This window comes from Abramis brama (assembly GCF_963993115.1).
Source record: "Abramis brama genome assembly, chromosome: 9".
Classification (NCBI taxonomy): Eukaryota; Metazoa; Chordata; class Actinopteri; order Cypriniformes; family Leuciscidae; genus Abramis; species Abramis brama.
Window position 1 is genome coordinate 5,469,728 of NC_139971.1, and position 21,154 is coordinate 5,490,881.

Sequence of the window (21,154 nt, forward strand, 5' to 3'; positions counted from 1 at the left end):
AAATTAATAATTTGATGCAATGTAGCCTACTTATTGTGTACACATAGCCTATTTTTACATTATTCTTATTTTGTTTAAATGCTTGCATTTAATTACAGCTGTAATTAATTTATGTAATTACATCTATAATTACACTGTAGACCCTTCCCTTACACCTTAACCCACCCTTAAACCTAACCATCAAACCTGTCCTAACATATCAAACTGTTTTACAATTCAACATGAACGCAATAACATGCAATTGTACATGATTTTGTTTTTTTATGCAAGTAGTAAAAAGACACCTAATATAAAGTGTGACCATAATTATTATACCTTCTCCCTGTCGATAACTTTAAGGTGTATGTAAAGTAATCAGGAGCAGTTGTCAATATAATTGTAAAGGACGTTCCCTACTTTTCCCAATTGTTCTATCATTTGGCCCATATATTAACTTTGTTATTCTTCTGAGGATATTTAGAGAACCGTGTACCTCAACATTAGCTAAATGTTTATGTTCACACACAGTGGGCCCCAATGATGTCTTAATGCCATTGCATTTAAATATCAAATGATTTTTGTTGTTTGTCTTAGTCTTTTTTAAGAAGACAGTTTCCTTTAAGTTCAGACAGGTGTGTTAGTACAGTGGTTCTCAAGCTGTGGTTTGTGAAGAATGCCAAGTGGTTTGGCTGATTTAAAGGGATAATTCACCCAAAAATGTAAATTCTTTCATTTCGTAAAACTAATTCATATAATTTGAGCAGTTTTGTCCAAAGTTAATGTTCATTCTCGTGTTACGCAGCACGTCTGAGCTTCAGCAAGAACCAATGAGGTTTGTTCTCGTGCGTCAAGCAGGTTCAGTTGAGCTTCTGTTTGTGTTCGCTGATCAATGTTCACATGAGAATAAAAGCCTACATTCAATCTGTTCATCATATAAAGTTATCAAGTCTTTTCAGAAAATTTGGACAAAACGCTGAATTCATATGTGTTAGTTTTATGATCTCTTTATGAACTTTTTGAAGCATCGAAGTGGTAGTTGCGTAGCTGTCAATGGAGTCACAGAAAGCTCTCAGATTTCATGCATATGTGAATAAAAGCCTTTTTGAAAAGTTTCACGTACATATTTTTTACCTATGAAACTAAAGAAATGCATGACAAATGTGTCTATATATCACAACAAAACAAAACATTCTGTTTGTACAGACGACAACGTTGTCAAAGCAATCCCCGTTTTCATGGATCCGCGAGAACGACTAAAAACGCTGTATTATACTGCCAGGCCAGTAGGTGGCGATGTCACTTTGTAAAGAAACACTATACACACCTGTAGCCTGAACACGCTGTCAGGCGTAGCAAGGGGTGGTGTAGGTAATCCAACACGACAAAGAAGATAAATGCAATATACTTTATTAACAAATAAACAGAAGATAAACCGTAACCAAACTTAGCTATAACGTTAACGAGAACCGACAACTAAGAGGAGAAACACAGGCATAAAATACTAGACATACAAACAGTGCAGCAAACAAGGGGACTAATGAGTAACCAAGGAGACTAAGGTCAATTTCCAATCGGAAATGAGCATCCCTATGCCCTTTTTAAAATATGCTTTATGTGTGTGTGTTCTCGATCTGCTCTTAACTTTATAAGTTAAGCATTAAACACATTTTTATCTATGAAACTAAAAATGAAATGCATGACAAATGTGTCTATATATCACAACAAAACATTCTGTTTGTAATGTATTAACTCCAACTCTCCTGCCATTAGTGATGGGCATTCCGGCCCTTTTCCGTGAGCCGGCTCGTTTGACTCGGCTCACTGAAAAGAGCCGGCTCTTTTTGACTCACAAACGGCTCTTTAAAAAATATATGTTTTAACTCGCTGAAACTTAAAGTCCACCACACAACTGTGCAACGTGACTATTCACATATTTAATTGTCCATAACAACCCAAAAACTAGCCTGCTTGCCTTGCACATCTAATTAATGGGCAAAGTTATGACTGACTATTTTTCTTACCTTCTTTTTTTACTTTTTAATGTGGATATTATTGAGCTTGTAGAAGTTTAGCTCTTGCGTTCTTCTGAACATCTTGTGCTGCAATTGCCCGATGTCATTTCTGAGTCATATCAGACCATTATCTGTCTCTCTTTTAAATGCATATTCCACAGTGGTAGTAGGCTACGATTGGCTGTTTTAAAATATAATTAATATCGAAACAAAATAACCCAGGCGGTCTCATCTAAGAGACGTTTAGGCCTCCCCCAATAGTACTGACAGCTGGGCATAGCTTGCAGGTTTGCTTAGTGGCAAACTTTTTTCATTTGATTGGTTCAACCGCCACCCGCCCGAATTTAATTAAAATATTATTTTTCGTCACGTCATCCGCCTGATCCGCGGTTTATCCGCATCTCTAGTGTGTGTGTGAGTTTGCTCGGCACTCCCTCATGCAGTTTAATTGGTTGACATCGCGTGTATGATTGCCAGGAACAGAATGTGAGGCTGATCAGACAGTCGAAACAAATGTGTGTGCGCCTTTAGGCCTATATAATTATGTTTTTGTTGGTTTTTGAATTAGTCAATTATTTTAAATGCAATTAAAATCATTCATTATTTCATTATTAGCCTACATAATGATTTAATTTCTATAGGCTACATTTTTAAAAATAGAGTCGGCTCTTATGCGAGCCGGCTAACGTCGTTCACCTACAAGAGCCGGCTCTTAGATCCGGCTCATTCGCGAACCGGATATGGCAGGTAATCACTACCTGCCATATCTAAATTTAAAATGAATCGTGAGGATTCGCCACCCTGGGTCACATGACCATGAACGATTAAATTACCTCCTTGAAGTGACCATCGCATGTTCCCTTCATGAAGGGATTCAATTGTTCACTTTCGTTTGGAACGCCTCTACAAATGGCGTCCCCTTCCCGAAGTGCCCTTTAAGGGTGCAAAAACACTGTTTGAAACTCACCCTAATAAGAACCCAGGCAAATAGGAATGAAGCAGATGATATAAACAAAATATTAATGTGACACACGCATGCACATGACATCACCGTTTTCCCAAATTTGCATTTTTTGCAGTTTATATGGAGACGATAACGGTATCGTTTTCAAAAACGTGTATTTTGAAACCCGTTTTTAAAAGTTTGCGTTTTCAGGCACCCAAAACGGCGTTGTCGTGTAAATGAACTACCAAAACGCATAGAAAGTTTTCCGTTTTTAGTTGAAAACTGTGTTGTGTAAAACGCCCCCTTAAATAGGCTTACTGCAAGCAAACACTTTCCCACTAATCTGCCTAACATCTGCATACAATATTTGATATCTCCAAACAGAGTGTGAAAATGTATTAATACTGTACCTAAAAGTTACTTCTATCACCTATAGTAATTAATATGCCAATAGTTTACATCATGCACCAACATGTAACAAACAACACTAAGATACAAAAATAGTCAAAGCAGGAATTTTATTATAAAGTCTATTAATATCCCTATGATGATAACACCAGAGCCTATCATGTAAAATGCATCAAAGAGACGCTTCAGCCTCCAGAAAGCTCTAGAGTAACTGTGCAGTGTCTGTCAGTGGCGTTGTGAAACATGACTCAGCCTTGCTGGGTGTGCATGCTCTACATCTGCCAATAGAACGAAAAGACATGACTAAATAAGATGAAAGCAACAGAAATTATTTATCTTTATGCTCAAGGTTTAAACAACACAGCCTGGCATGACGTTAGAGGAGGTAATCTTGTTTTTGGTGTGCTGATCACAGAATTATTTCTCACAAATGTAGACCAAATATTGATCCAGTAAATACAGTAATTGTAAGTCACACTCTACTAGATCTCTATAACAATCTATAACACCTTAAACAAAATTATAAAATTACATGTATACTTGTATCTGTATGTCCTTCATAATAACCCAGTATGTTAAATAAAACGATCAACTTTTTATTGTTATAATAAAATAATTAATATCAAAACTGGTTTTCAGTGGTTATGGTTTTAAATAAACACAATTAAAAAGAATTTACAACACGTGATTAGATTTTGAAAGTTATCTTTCCAGTCCATCCTGATTTAGTTTGGCAAATGATGAATGGTTATCTTCTGGTGCTGCCTGGCCTGGAACTGCGGACAGATATTAGATGTGTGGAATTAGATTTGTGACCATTTTAACTGAAAGTACACTATAAAAAAATTGATTGCAAAATTGATTCATTCTTGTGTAGACCAGTGGGTCTCAAACTTCTGACATTATGACATAAAATTATTTAAAATGAGCCAAAACAACAACAACAAAAAAATCAAGATAATTCTTATTTGAATTTACTTATTGAGGAACCAGAGGGTTGTTCCATAAAAGACTCTTAGAAAAGCGGGGATTAAACTCCAAAACCGGACTTGAATGAGCCTAACAAATAAGTTGGGGCTAAAGTGGTTCCATAAAAGGTAATTGAAGTTCACGCAATCTCACTAATTTGATCCAGGTTTATCAAGTCTAGATAATTGCGTGTGCACGCGTTTCTGAAGCAGCCCTAGAGGTCGATCGTGGATCAAATCGATCCACCATCAAACAGCGTATATTTTGTGCTGTTTTATGCGTTTGTGACATGTTTTTTCCCCCCCTCAGTGCAAAACTTACATTTTACAGTTATATTCTCCATCTGTAAATGTTAGAAAGTCATGCAAATGTATCCATTTTACTGCTAATCTTCATATTGAACGAGCGCTGCTGCGCGCATGCGCGCCAAATAGGAGCGCAATAATTCTGACTAAAATATACATTTTGCTTGGAAAATTAATATGCGATATTTTCTAACACTAGAAATATCTTCTAATTATAATACTTTTATCTTTAGGATGTTGGATAAGTTGCAGTGGACTTCTAGCGAACAGAAGTACTTCAGTGAACAGAAGTACCCTAATTCAGGGAAGATTTTTTTTAAGAAACTAAATATATAAAGATACAAAATATAGTTTTGGGTATAGGACCTATGCTACTTAATAAAGATGATGTATACTTATTTAGAATGCTGAGAATTACAGCTTTTAATGCAATATTTTTTTGGAGAAAGCAAGAATCCCCAGTTTTAAATGAGTAGATTTAGTTTCTAAAGTACACTATGGAGAGGATAACATGAAATTAAGAGCAAATGTATACATTTTGAAAAGATATGTGCAACTCTAAAATCAAAGAATATTCCATAAAATAAAGGAATATATATTAGCCTACATTAACTACATTTTTATATAACCCTCCCTCCCTTTTATTTCTAGTTATTTGTTATTTTATTTATTTACTTATTTAATATTGAATATTTGATATTCAAATAATATTACTTGAATAACTATTAGGAATTATGTGTCATTATAAGAGTTTGATATAAATATGTGAATGTTAAATTTTATTCATATTTATTTATTGTTTTTTGTCCTTTCCCCCTTAAATCATATGTAAAAGTGTCTAACTATGTACTTTTTGGTTATTGTTCTAATCGTGTTTTTTAGGCTATGTGTTGGTGGGTATTATCACAAAAGAAAAAAAGTAGAAGGAAAAATAAGGAATATTTATTGGGGGAAAATATGATGTATTGATGAACTGTCAATTTGTATAATTGTGTTAAATGTGTTTGAATTGAAAGACACAATAAAGTACATATATATATATATATATATATATATATATATATATATATGTGCAAAAATATTTGTTATTTGGACATTAGATGTGCCTTATTTAGAATTTTAAACCTACAAGTGTATTTTTATGATAGCAATAACTGTAAAGGGACTATTGTAATGGGGTAAATCAAATGTAGGCTAATATACTGTCAATTACTAAGCTCAGATTCATCTTACCAGTTAAAATTTATACTGTGCTTTTGTAATTATTTATTTTTAATTTTGTGATTTTAACTTCTGCATTACACATTACAAAGCTTATATTGTGTTCTAATGTTCTTCTAATAATCATAAACATGTACTACAGCTGCCAAATAAAACCAGAGAGAAATGTATTCATAAATCTTTAAAACAATCTAATTAAATCTTGGGCACAAAACATTCAGCCAGTAAAAAAAGAAAACCTGTAGTATATATATTGTATTTAGGCCTATATATATATATATATAGTCTAATTTATCATTGTAGCCTTATTTAAGTTGATTTTCTGTATACTGTGTATTTATTTTTGGACTAATAGTGGTTAATAAAGTCCAATAATGGTATGAGAGGGTGTCAGTGGTAATATCATTGTGTTCTTGTCGGTCAGTGTTAAGAGGATCTGTGTAACAACTGAGGCTTAGCCTGACAGTTAGCCTGCCCTGGACCAGGCTAGTTTCCCAGCATAAGTTGCCAGGGTAACTGAGTTTGAACTATTTTAAGTTTGCTTTATGAAACAGAATCCACCGACAATAAGTCTGACTAACCAAAATAAGCCTGGCTTGTATTCTAATCTTGTTTTATGGAACAACCCTCTGGATTTGTCTTGGAAAACCTGGATATATATGAGGAGTTTCAATTTTAACATTTCTAGACCTGGAAAAGTTATGTAAAGTAATACAATCTCTTAACACCACGGACATCTATAATGAATATAATTTTTTCTAGTTAAGCAAAGCTCTACAATACTTTATTGAGTAGATATTTTGAGTAAAAAGCATTCTTCAATTTTTTTTTGTTTAAATGTAAATCTAAAATGTTCGATTTTGTTAATATTTTTTTCCTGAAGAAAGACAAACAGTGATGAAAGCCAAAATATTAAATGCCATGGATGAATATTTACTAATCCACTATAGAGGGGGGTCAGAATGACAATTTTCACCTGAGATTTGGAGCCAAATTCATAAAAATCTGTTGACTTTAGCAAGTTTGCATGCCTGTAACTCAAGATGTAATAAAGATATCTAAATATCCTTTAAGATTTTGGTTTTTAACTAACTTTTCTTTTAGTATGCTCATTTGTAAGACCCTATACGAGTAATTCCCAGAGATATTGGGATCTCGATGTGGCTCTATAAGTAAATTGTTAAATTGTACACACATTCAGTGGTCAAAAAACAAATGTGGGTCACTTTGCATACAGTTGATACTTTTTTTCTTTTAAAGAGAAATGTCTAAATAACAAAAAATGTTAAAACTGTTTCCCTCTATCGAAATAATTGTATAGAACATCCCTGTCTGAGTGCCATAAATATTATTTTTTCCAGTTTGTGTGATTGTTACTCAACAAGTAATAAAGATACAGTATCTCAATGTCTTTTTAGATATTTATCTTAAACTTTTCTTTTGGTTTGTTCAGTTTTAAGGCCCTATATGGTTAATTCCCAGAGATATGGAGACCTCAATGCGGCTCCATGTGCAAATTGTTGAACTTTACCATTTTCAATGGTCGAAAACCAGCTGATACTGTTTGAGGAATGTCTGAAGAACAAAAAAAACTAGAAATGTTTTTTCTGTTCTTCTATCAAAACAACTGCACTGAACATACTAATTTTAACAATATTTAAGAACCAAAAAAACCCACTGAAATAGCAAAGTTGAGGCACATTAATCTTTTTATAGGCACTTTTTAACTTTTAACATTATTTGTTCTTTAGACATTCCTCTTAAAAAAACAAAACAGTATCAGCTGTCAGCCCACATTTTTTTGGACCACTGAAAATATGTACAATTTACTCCTAGAGCCACAATGAGATCCCCATATCTCTGGTATTGAACCATATATAGCCTTAAAAATTAAGATACCAAAAGAAAGGTTTGTTAAGAACCAGACATTTTTTTTTTTTTTTTACTTTATTACTTTTTGAGTTACAGGCATGCCAACTTTGGAAAAGAAAAGAAAAGAAAAGAAAAGTGCTTCTCCCCATTCTCCCCATGAACTGTCAGCATTGATAAACAATTTCACATGGATTGTTAAAGACAACAGAATTTACTAATAGACATTTTCTCCTCCCTGCTGTAATTTGGCTTTAAATTGTAGGCGACAAAACAGTGGATTACTCAGTAAATATTTTTCCATGGCATTTCATAATTTCACTTTCATCACTATTTATGTTAAGAAAAAATATTAACAAATTAAAAAATGTATTGAGTTGAGTTGACACGGAATGACCCATGGGGCCTTACTGTGGACAATGGGAAGCCTTGGAATCAAAAAGATTGAGAACCACTGGTGTAGAAGAGACTTCAAAACAGGCAGCAACTTTCTCTTTGGAAAGCAATTAGAAACCAACAGTGATTACAATTAACCATGAGTTGCTTGCTGGTCTGGCAATTAGTGTACCATAAATTGTTTTTGACATTGTTTAAGAAAAGTTAACTGGTCAGTAATAAATAACTAAATGACATAATAGAGGTGTTATAAAAATGACACAGAGGTTACATCAGGGAACACATCAAATGAAATTGTGTCTGTACCCAGGGTATGGTGGAGGTGGGGCATCATGTGGTCCAGTGATGGCGATGGCCTGTTCATAAGAAGGTAATCCAGGACCACCTGGGTTCCCATCGGAGTCTGTGTGAGGAATAGGATGCAGAGAAACCTCCTCCAGTCTCCGGATTATCACGGAGGCATTGCTTCGGTTGGATCGACGTCTGAAGGAGCTGAAATTAAAAGGCAAAACATTGTTCTCAGTCTCTTCAGGCACCGACTCTTAGGATAATTGTCTCTGTAATTGTATTTTAAAGCCTTACCCTCGGAAGCCATGGTCTTTATTCCTCCCCTGGCAGAAGTACCAGATAACAAGGCCAACTATTATAATAAAGACTCCAGCGGAGATAATGCCCACCAGCAGCGCTGTTACATCAACTTTTGATTGGGATTCACCTTTATCTGTGAGTACAGGTGGAAATAAGCCCAAAAGTTATCAAATCTAAAAATAAAAGAAAACAAATAAATAATAAAATAAAAATGATTATTATTACTTGATGATGAATATCTGACAGTGCTTTGTATGTTCATTCTTTACAATATAATACTACAGAAATAATAAGTACATACACAACCGGTCAATAAAAATGTAAAAAATAAAAAGTTATGTATTTATTTGATCAAAAATACAGTAAAACAGTAATATTGTGAAATAATATCACAATTTAAAATAACTGTTTCCTATTGTAATATATTTTAAAATGTAATTTATTCCTGTGATCAAAGATGAATTTTCAGCATCATTACTCCAGTCTTCAGTGTCACATGATCATTCAGAAATCATTCTAATATGCTGATTTGCTGCTGTTATTATTGGTGACCAAATATTGATATTAAATGTTCAAAACTGCTTACTATTTTTGTCAAAACTGTGATACAAGCATTTGCATTTACACTGAACAAAATTATAAACGCAACACATTTTTCATGAGCTGAACTCAAAGTTCTAAGACTTTTTCTATGTACACAAAAGGCCTATTTCTCTCAAATATTGTTCACAAATCTGTCTAAATCTGTGTTAGTGAGCACTTCTCCTTTGCCGAGATAATCCATCCACCTCACAGGTGTGGCATTTCAAGATGCTGATTAGACAGCATTATTATTGCACAGGTGAATCCCGGTTTTCACTGTACAGGGCAAATGGCAGACAGCGTGTATGGCATCGTGTGGGTGAGCGGTTTGCTGATGTCAGCGTTGTGGATCGAGTGGCCTATGGTGACGGTGGGGTTATGGTATGGGCAGGCATATGTTATGGACAACGAACACAGGTGCATTTTATTGATGGCATTTTGAAAGCACAGAGATACTGTGACGATCCTGAGGCCCATTGTTGTGCCATTCATCCACGACCATCACCTCATGTTGCAGCATCATAATGCATGGCCCCATGTTGCAAGCATACACAATTCCTGGAAGCTGAAAACATCCATGTTCTTGCATGGCCAGCATACTCACCGGACATGTCACCCATTCAGCATGTTTGGGATGCTCTGGATTGGCGTATACGACAGCGTGTTCCAGGTCCTGCCAATATCCAGCAACTTCGCACAGCCATTGAAGAGGAGTGGACCAACATTCCACAGGCCACAATCAACTCTATGCGAAGGAGATGTGTTGCACTGCGTGAGGCAAATGGTGGTCATACCAGATACTGACTGGTTTTTGGACCCCCCACATTTTAGAGTGGCCTTTTATTGTGGCCAGCCTAAGGCACACCTGTGCAATAATCATACTTTCTAATCAGCATCTTGAAATGCCAAACCTGTGAGGTGGATGGATTATCTCGGCAAAGGAGAAGTGCTCACTAACACAGATTTAGACAGATTTGTGAACAATATTTGAGAGAAATAGGCCTTTTGCGTACATAGAAAAAGTCTTAGATCTTTGAGTTCAGCTCATGAAATATGGGGGCAAAAACAAAAGTGTTGCATTTATAATTTTGTTCAGTGTATTTGAAATAGAAATCTTTTTAACATTATAAATGTCTTTACTGTTACTTTTGATTAATTTAATGCATCCTTGCTGAATAAAAGTATTTTGTTTTTTCCCCTGACTGGTATATCATGGTTTCCACAAAAATATTAATGTTTTCAACAACGATAATAATAAGAAATGTTTCTTGAGTGCTAAATCAGCATATTAGAATGATTTCTGAAGGATCATGTGACACCGAAGACTATATATATATATATATATATATATATATATATATATATATATATATATATATATATATATATATATATATATACATATATATATATATACACACACGTGTGTGTGTGTGTGTGTGTGTGTGTGTGTGTGTGTCTATATATATATATATATATATATATATATATATATATATATATATATATATATATATATATATATATATATATATATATATATATAGCAGCTGTGGTGAGACTTCTTTCAACAACATTAACCCCTGAAATGCATGTGTGCGCTGTTTTAACTGAAAGCAACTTGCAACGAAATCTTAAAATATGTCCCAGCTATTGTTTTGTCCCAAGATGTACACCTGTAATGTTTATTTCTAAGGCATGTTTATAAAAGCTACCTAAATTAAAGGCCTAATCTGAGCCCTGTCTGTGAAACCAGGCCTAAAAAAATCTTAATTATTCCAAACGTTTGACCGGTAGTGTACAAGGAAAGATTCCACATATATAGAAAAATGACAGCATTTTCTTTCTTTTTTTCAGACAAACACAAGGACACAATCCAGAAGCTGTTTAAAAAGAAGTGGAACTTTGGCAAACTGGGAATATTAAAATAGTATGCTAAAAACTCTGGATGAACAAGTTTCTTTCAGTAGATAAACATTTGAATGAGAAGATTTCAGTGTTTTTTCTTGCAGTTTCTGTTGAGGGCAAATTATTCAGCTGTATGTGCGTCAAAAACTTACCCTCGGTATAACCTTTCCAAAAGGCATTCTGTCAAAACAGAAATTAAATGCGAATTAAATTAATGTCCAGTATGAAATCAACAAATAGGTGTTTGTTTGTTAATGCAGACATATTTAGAACTGATCATCAGACGCTCCAAACACACTTTGGTATCATATTTTCATTTGTACTGCATGAAAATGAGGCTTATCTGCCCAAATCCAACCCATGGGCAAGTACATATGACGATGTCTTTTAACTGGGAGTGGTTGTCATAGGCTGCGTAATGAATTAAATGTTGATTCATTTGTCAATAACAATAATTAAGGGATTACTCAACTGTATCAGGGATATTCTCAAAGACTTCCCGAGCCTCCTCATAGTTGCATATCTCCTCGTAACACTCCCGTTCCAGATTACCCGGGGTGAAGATCTCAAAGTCGAAGCGGTTGAACAACAGGTGGCGTCCCAAAAAAGTGTTGGCCTCCTGGTCCACAACAAACACTACACGCCACAAATAAAATGCCACATGTGACTAAACATATATAATCCACAAATAACCATTAGTAATATTATATCACTGTATATCTTGAAACAGAGATGGAGATGACTGACTTAGACAACATAATTTGATAGAAACATAATGATCTGAACATAAACAAACAATAATTACCTGATTATAAAATTCATAAACATGCACTTATGACATCAGATCATTTTAATTAGAGCATGTGCTTTTATCAGTGTTTGAAGAAAAGAAAAGTATTGCCCACCTTCACTGTCTTGACCTGCTTGTACTTTAAGGGTTTTTCTCGTACAAGCACAGTGTCCACATAAAGTGAAATTACACAGTAGGAGGATAAATATGAGCATTTCTAGTCAACTGCGGGGGAAAAGGACAAAGAAATCAGGCTTCTCAAAGACAAGGAACGACAGACAGACTGAATTTTAGACCCATTTTATGTTATTTCAGAGGCTGAATTTATAGTTAACAAATCAGTCACAATTGCTTTACTAGTTTCAGTTCTTCTTTCCCGTGTTAGTTTTAATTTCAATAAGACTAATACATTTTAGTAGGAAAAATGGACCTCAGCTTTGGTAGTCAAAATCGAAAGAAAGTGAAGGACGCTATCAGATGACTTACCTTTCAATGTTAGTGTATATCTCCAAAGTTTAGCGTTCAACTTTTATTACTTCCCAGAGAGCACCTAAAGGCATTTATGGTTTGGACGAAATGCCATTTTGTTGTGTTCCAGGAAATGAGTTTCTGTTTACAACATACACACACACTGGTGAGTTGGAAAAACACCTGCTCAGACCCGACTAATCGATCGTCGTACCTGGAGTCAGAGAGTAGAAGAGAGCAAACCCCGATTTCACCAGACCTACTATGACGAGGGCTTAGCTCATGAATATTTATTAAGTTTCATGACGTTCCCTCAGGGCGCCCAGAGCCGTTAAATATTTTTCAACGGCTCTGAGGGCGCCTACCTGAGGGTTGTTCCATAAAAGACACTTAGAAAAGCGGGGATTAAACTCCAAAACCGGACTTGAATGAGCCTAACAAATAAGTTGGGGCTAAAGTGGTTCCATAAAAGGTAATTGAAGTTCACGCAATCTCACTAATTTGATCCAGGTTTATCAAGTCTAGATAATTGCGTGTGCACGCGTTTCTGAAGCAGCCCTAGAATCGATCCACCATCAAACAGCGTATATTTTGTGCTGTTTTATGCGTTTGTGACATGTTTTTTTCCCCCCTCAGTGCAAAACTTACATTTTACAGTTATATTCTCCATCTGTAAATGTTAGAAAGTCATGCAAATGTATCCATTTTACTGCTAATCTTCATATTGAACGAGCGCTGCTGCGCGCATGCGCGCCAAATAGGAGAGCAATAATTCTGACTAAAATATACATTTTGCTTGGAAAATTAATATGCGATATTTTATAACACCAGAAATATCTTCTAATTATAATAATTTATCTTTAGGATGTTGGATAAGTTGCAGTGAACTTCTAGCGAACAGAAGTACTTCAGTGAACAGAAGTAGCCTAATTCAGGGAAGATTTTTTTTTTTAAAGAAACTAAATATATAAAGATACAAAATATAGTTTTGGGTATAGGACCTATGCTATAATAAAGATGACGCATACTTATTTAGAATGCTGAGAATTACAGCTTTTAATGCAATACTTTTTGGAGAAAGCAAGAATCCCCAGTTTTAAATGAGTAGATTTAGTTTCTAAAGTACACTATGGAGAGGATAACATGAAATTAAGAGCAAATGTATACATTTTGAAAAGATATGTGCAACTCTAAAATCAAAGAATATTCCATAAAATAAAGGAATATATATTAGCCTACATTAACTACATTTTTATATAACCCTCCCTTTTATTTTGTTATTTGTTATTTTATTTATTTACTTATTTAATATTGAATATTTGATATTTAAATAATATTACTTGAATAACTATTAGGAATTATGTGTCATTATAAGAGTTTGATATAAATATGTGAATGTTACATTTTTATTAATATTTATTTATTGTTTTTTGTCTTTTCCCCCTTAATTCATATGTAAAAGTGTCTAACTATGTACTTTTTGGTTATTGTTCTAATCGTGTTTTTTAGGCTATGTGTTGGTGGGTATTATCACAAAAGAAAAAAAGTAGAAGGAAAAATAAGGAATATTTATTGGGGGAAAATATGATGTCTTTAAAGGAACTGTCAATTTGTATAATTGTGTTAAATGTGTTTGAATTGAAAGATATAATAAAGTACATAATATATATATATATATATATATATATATATATATATATATATATATATATAGGCTAAAATATTTGTTAGTTGGACATTAGATGTCCCTTATTTAGAATTTTAAACCCACAAGTGTATTTTTATGATAGCAATAACTGTAAAGGGACTATTGTAATGGGGTAAATCAAATGTAGGCTAATATACTGTCAATTACTAAGCTCAGATTCATCTTACCAGTTAAAATTTATACTGTGCTTTTGTAATTATTTATTTTTAATTTTGTGATTTTAACTTCTGCTTTACAAAGCTTTTTTTAGATTGTGTTCTAATGTTCTTCTAATCATAAACATGTACTACAGCTGCCAAACAAAACCAGAGAGAAATGTATTCATAAATCTTTAAAACAATCTAATTAAATCTTGGGCACAAAACATTCAGCCAGTAAAAAAAGAAAACCTGTAGTATATATATTGTATTTATCTATCTATATCTATAAATACAGTATATCTATCTATCTATCTATCTATCTATATATATATATATATATATATATATATATATATATATATATATATGTCTATATTGTCTAATTTATCATTGTAGCCTTATTTAAGTTGATTTTCTGTATACTGTATATTTATTTTTGGACTAATAGTGGTTAATAAAGTCCAATAATGGTATGAGAGAGTGTCAGTGGTAATATCATTGTGTTCTTGTCGGTCAGTGTTAGAGGATCTGTGTAACAGCTGAGGCTTAGCCTGACAGTGAGCCTGCCCTGGACCAGGCTAGTTTCCCAGCATAAGTTGCCAGGGTAACTGAGTTTGAACTATTTTAAGTTTGCTTTATGAAACAGAATCCACCGACAATAAGTCTAACTAACCAAAATAAGCCTGGCTTGTATTCTAATCTTGTTTTATGGAACAACCCTCTGGTTTTACGAAAGGCAGACGTTGTGACTCATTTATGAATACTGGTTTGGCGTCACATTGGATTCTTTAGTAACCTCGCCATAGTAGGATTCCTAATATATTCCCACGCAAACCTGGGCTGGATTCACTATTGCTGCTAATGAGCTTAAGTTCTATGCTGCCAGTGCCTCGGTTACTGAACATGCTGGTATTCATGATGTTTGTAGGCTATGTGCAATTATGACGACAATTTTGATAAAAATATTTATATTTCATATTTTGATTTTAACTTTGGGAAATATGTAGCCTATTCACCACTGTGAGATTATTATATTTTACGAAAACAACAAGGAAATATGAAACTTTTATTTTGTTGGCCAAATTTCATATTCATAAGCAACAATGAAAATACTTTTCAAATCTATTCATGAGGAATTAAAGAGTTAGTTGACCCAAAAATGAAAAAATAAATACAAAAATAATCATCAATTTAGCTAGCCTACTCACCCTCATGTCGTTCCAAGCAAGACTTCATCTTCAAAACACAATGAAGAATTTAAAATGTCTCTCCCGTCATTGACAGCTGCGCAACTAAAATTTTCTGAAGATACTTAATCGTTTTTGATTTTATTAAATGTCCTCATATAGTGTTTTGAAATAATTTTTTTTTTATTTTTTTTATTTCATTTAAAAAAAGAGGCTATAATAACACTATTGGACTTGTTGATTGGACAGAAAATCTGATGAGAAGCTGAAGTGCAGCAGGATCTCATCAAAATCATTGATCCTTATTGGTGGAAGTTTTGAACGCTTATATCTTCTAAACGCAAATTTTGTCATTGTTTTGGAGCACACTAGCTTTTATATACAACAATAAGGCTAACATATTCACACTAAAAGCCAATAAAAGTTCCATTTTGATTTCATGGGGACTTTAAAGCATAGCAGAGGCATTTGAGCCACAGGTTGATGTTACTTACATGAACCACTAGATGGCAGTGAAAACTTGCTGTCCACAGTTCTTATGCAGAAGTTAAAAATTTCAGTTTCATAATCTTCTCATTTGTTCATTTTAAACTAACAGAGTTTCTAAAATATGGGGGAGATTGAAGCTAGTTGTCACAATTTAAAATCCAGAGAATATTATACTCAGAGTGGACTTGTTGTTCAGTAAAACTTCTGTATAAAACATTTTGAACACTTCCAAAGTTATTGTTCTGTCAGCCAAAATGGAAAAGGTAAGTATTAAATTAATAATTAGCCTAATGAATTACAAAATGTAAAATGCATGTGAAATCCTGAGAGCAACTTTTTAGATCTTTATATTATACAATATATGGACAAAAAAATATTGGGACACACCTCTTAATTATTGAATTCAGGTGTTTCAATCAGATTGCCACAGCCATGCAGTCTACATTTACACATTTTTGTGAATAAAGTGGGTCGTTCTGAAGAGCTCAGTGAATTGAAGCTTATAGTACAGTGATAGGATGCCAACTTTGCAATAAGTCAGTTCGAGAAATTCCATCCCTGCTAGATATTCGGTCAACTGTAAGTGGTATTATTAACAACTCAGAGGAAGACCATAGCTGTTCCCAATTCAGAGGCTGTGTCCTTTGAAGGCGCGAAGGTTGGACTGAGCCCTTAAATAGGACGGTAGCGTATATGAGGGCTGTTCTTGTCATTTAGAAACTGTGACAGCTGCTGTTATATTAAACTGTCTGAAAACAAAACAGGGTTCACAAACTGTCTAAATATGTCCACTATGGTCCATTTCTGTACATAATAAAGAGTACAAACTATATATTGGATCTTAGATCTTAGAACATTTGAACAGCTTTAAAGATCTCTTCATTTTTACATTTGTATCATAGATATTTGAGTAAGCTGAAACCCAATACTTGCGTTTAAAGGTGTAATTCAGCAATTTCTCCTGTTGTCACTGGCACACAATTAATTCTGGGGTAGGCAAGGCTGTGAAGGATCCATCTGTTGTATCCTTTTGCATGGGAAACGAAGGCCACATTTAAAGGAGCCTTCGAATTAGGACAGCCTTCGTCGCACCGCTGAGACGCAATCGGCCTTTGAAGGATGCAGCCTCTGAATTGGGACGCAGCTCATATAGTCACAGAGCGGTGTCACTGAGTGCTGAGGCGCATGGTGCCTAAAGTCATCAACTCTCTGACGATTCCACAGCGTTCCAAACTTCCTAATCAGAATCAGAATTAATATCAGCACAAAAACTGCGGCGGAAGCTTCATGGGTTTCCATGGCCGAACAGCTGCATGCGAGCCTCACATCCCGAAGTACAATCCCAAGCGTCGGATGGAGTGTGTTTAACACGCCGGCGGTGGAAACCTGTTCTGGGGAGTGACGAATCACAGAACACACTTCTGTCAATCTGATGGGCGAGTCTGGGTTTGGTGGTTAGCAGGAGAACATTACCTGATTGACTGCATTGTGCCAACTGTAAAGTTTGGTGGAGGAGGGATACTGACGTGGGGCCGTTTTTCAGGGGTTGGTCTAGGCCCTTACTTCCAGTGAAGGGAAATCTTAATGCTTCAACATTCCAAGGCAATGCTATGCTCTCATCTTTGTGGGAACAGTTTAGGGAAGGCCCTGTTTTATTCCAGCATGACTGTGCCCCAGTGCACAGAGCAACGTCCATAAACACACGATTGGATGAGTTTGCTGTGGAAGAACTTGACTGGCCCGCACAGAGCCCTGACACCAACCCCATTAAACACCTTTGGGATGAACTGGAACGTAGTTTGCGAGCCAAGTCTTCTCGAGCAACATCAGTGTCTGACCTCACAAATACTCTACTGGATGAATGGGCAAGAATTTCCACAGAAACACTCCAAAATCTTGTGGAAAGCCTTCCCAGAAGAGTGGAAGCTTTTATAGCGGCAAAGGCCAGCCTCATATTAATGTCTATATTTAGAATGAGATCTCATAACAGTCACTGTTGGTGTAATGGTCCGGTGTCCCAATACATTTGTCCATATAATGTAGATGACTCTGAATGTCTAATATCTGAATGTGTTCCCTTGTTAACCAAACAACTACAACAACAAAATCTATGGAATTTTTGTTCAGAAGGGAAAAAAAACAAATTCTGAGATCAACGTAACCACTACAGAAAACAAACATTTAGGCCTGGTTTCACAGACAGGGCTTAGATTAAGCCGGGATTAGGCTTTAGTTCAATTAGGGCATTTATTCTTGAGACAAAACAATGGCACTGACATATGTTAAGGTTTGTCAGTGCAAGTTGCTTTCAGATAGGCTTGAGCCTTGTCTGTGAAACCGGGGGTTAGAGTTTCAAATCTTAAAACTGTAAAACTAAAATTTAGATTGGAAACTGGATTTAATTTTCTGCTGCTTTAGTGCTGTCCCATAAAACCTCTATGTAAGTCACACAGGCCTTGAACTGATGGCATGTTCAGTGTCAGGAAACTAAAGCGCTGCCTTTGACCCTTGAGGAGTCCGGGGTTATAATTAAAGGCCGCAGATTCGTAATAATCTCAGCCATTTTCTAGTCCAAAAACCATTCCCAAGAGTATATATCGTTAATGTACTATTATGGTAATATGTTTAAGGACACATGCTTATGTGTTCTTAACCATATTACAATTTTTGGCATTTATCTAACATCAACAAGGCTTGCAATGCATAAACATACATAATCCATGGTGCAGCTGACAAGATGACTTAATGCTCCATGGAGACCACAAAAAATAATTACATTTTTATAAACAATCTTGAAAATACCAAACATCACAGATAAACCTCATCACTTTATAACATAACTTTCTGGGGAAAGCAACTCATTTTGCCTCACCCAGATGATCTCCTGGAAAAGTCCCCAGTTTAACAGTGATGTATTTGTGCTCCTCGTGGAGACTGGTGCTAATTGACCAGTGATAGGCTTCAGTATTTCCCCCGTCCTTCAGCAGGGGTCTGGACACTGTTGTAGCGGCTGCAAGAATGCTGATGCAGTTAAGCAGCGTCTGTCCACACCGAGCTGATATAAAGCTCACATTCCTGTCTTTATCTGCTGTGTAAGACCAGACGACGTTGAACTCGTCAGAACCCCTGAGGATTTGAAACATGCGCTCCGCTCTGGAGGAATAATGATGGATAAACCAGGGTCGGCTGGAAATGCGATAATTTCTCTACAATGGGAAATACCTCCTGCTATGTTGCTGGATTCATGTTTTATAGTGTGGGAAGTATGCCAAGTTTATAAACTCATGCTGAGGAAATGATTTATTCTGTTTATAATGCTCTGAAATTAAGATATCGACTTTTCACCAACTTTGGCAAAGCGTTTTAAGCTCAGCAGAAAATCACCCAACTATTACTCAACAGCCTGCAGGCATTTTATTACAAACAAAATGTGTTTTCACATATAAAGTTATGAATTATATGCAGAGTCCACCCCCCAAAAGAGCTTTGAACACTTTAGATAAACTCTGATAAAGTCTGAAAGTCATTGAACTACATTAACAAAATATCTAACCAAGTGGAATTTATTTTAAAGAAAAAAAGCACAAGCAAAACATTTTGCAAAAAGAAGTTTATTGCAAGAAGTCTTGAACATACAGTAGATGGCACAAAATCTCATTTTATCAATCTCATCTGAATATAAAAATTAGTGATTGCTGGGTAGATTACAGTACTTACAAATTGTAGTCTACTGAATACAATTTCCATGATAAAAATGCAGTTAGTAATGTAATCTAATTAGATTACACATTTTACGTAATGTAGCCTAATCTGGCTACTATTTAATTACTTTTAGATTACTTTTGACCTAAATCATTTATCACATTGATTTGACTAAGATAATCTTGTACTATATTGATATACAAATACAAAGTGAAAGAAAATTGATTCCATTCATTTACATTACACAAGGGTTTCCCAAAACCGGGGCTTTGTAAATAGATGAAAAGCTAATAATTATTTAAATCTTAAAAATGTTCAAATAAAATAAATATTTTAAATATAAAAAGATATAAGCAATATGCTTACTTAGAAAAAATATTTAACACATTATAAAAGAACAATTAGGCAAAATTAATTAATAATCACAAAGTTGATTGATTCTGCCTAATTCTTCTTTTCATGGACAGTCTCTCGCGTAGGCTATCGTATGGCGTTAATATATTTTCTTGCCGATGATTTTCCGGGATAGGTTGCCAGGTCTTTCCTCAACCGTCCACATTACATGTCTTGTCAGATATTAGAGGATCATGATTATGATGAACTACACCTGTGTGAACTTGAGGAAAACAGACTTCATTTATCCACTAATGCAATGAAATCCATTTCTAAGTGCCTATACTTTGTGGGGCCACCACTTAATCAGAGAGATAAAAACATTACGACTTCTCTCAGCAGAAATATGATTCAACCTGTATCAGATCATGATAAAACGGGGTCGTGAAATCGGACACAGTGGATAGAGAGAAGGAGAGATAACTGGTAAATCTCACACAACACATCATTTGAGCCTGAACTGTTAACCTGGGATAGTGAGTGCAAATGGAGAAGGGAAGGAACAGGGAAAGTTTTGCAGTTCATTAATATAGCCTACCATGTTTTTCTCTCAATTTCGCTCAACACGGGCTCCAGTGTTCAGCATCAGAATCAGCTGGGCTGAAAATGTGTTGACTTTTATCTGACAATATTTAATGCAACTATTAACATGTCTAAAGGGTAAAAAGTTTATTAATCATCATCCTCTCATTTCCAGAGTTTGTCCTGCTAAATCAGGGGTCTCCTATCCTGCTCCTGTCCTGACCACTGAGGCTGGAGCTAAACTCAGCAGGACAGTGCGACCGGGGCCGAGTTTGGACACCCCTCTGCTAAATAAAGACACACTGAATGGTTGATTGAATCTATTAACCAAGGAATTCTGTCTCTCACATTCACATCCAGTTCTACCAGGATATCCTTCATTATCAGTCTCACACTCGAGGGCTGCGTCCGAAATAAGCATATTCTACGAGTAAGTAGGCCTATCTCTTTTAAATTATTACCATTAAAGTCACAAAGAAATCAAAACTGACAATTCTTATTTTTTTATGAAATATTGTAGCCTAGTATTTATTATAAATGATTTATCTGTGCACATCGTTTTTTTAAATTTT

The 21,154-nt window shown here is 34.9% G+C and overlaps 1 protein-coding gene across 1 annotated transcript; it reads right to left on the bottom strand.

Moving 5' to 3' along the window:
* Positions 1-3,438: 3,438 nt before the first annotated feature.
* Positions 3,439-12,707, bottom strand: prrg4 (proline rich Gla (G-carboxyglutamic acid) 4 (transmembrane)). Its single transcript, XM_084125189.1, has 7 exons — positions 12,460-12,707; positions 12,089-12,198; positions 11,656-11,819; positions 11,336-11,363; positions 8,688-8,826; positions 8,412-8,597; positions 3,439-4,121 (listed from the first exon to the last, which is right to left on the bottom strand). The coding sequence occupies exons 2-7, from the start codon at positions 12,186-12,188 to the stop codon at positions 4,094-4,096; spliced, it is 645 nt and encodes a 214-aa protein (XP_083981315.1). The 5' UTR covers positions 12,189-12,198; positions 12,460-12,707; the 3' UTR covers positions 3,439-4,093.
* Positions 12,708-21,154: the final 8,447 nt, after the last annotated feature.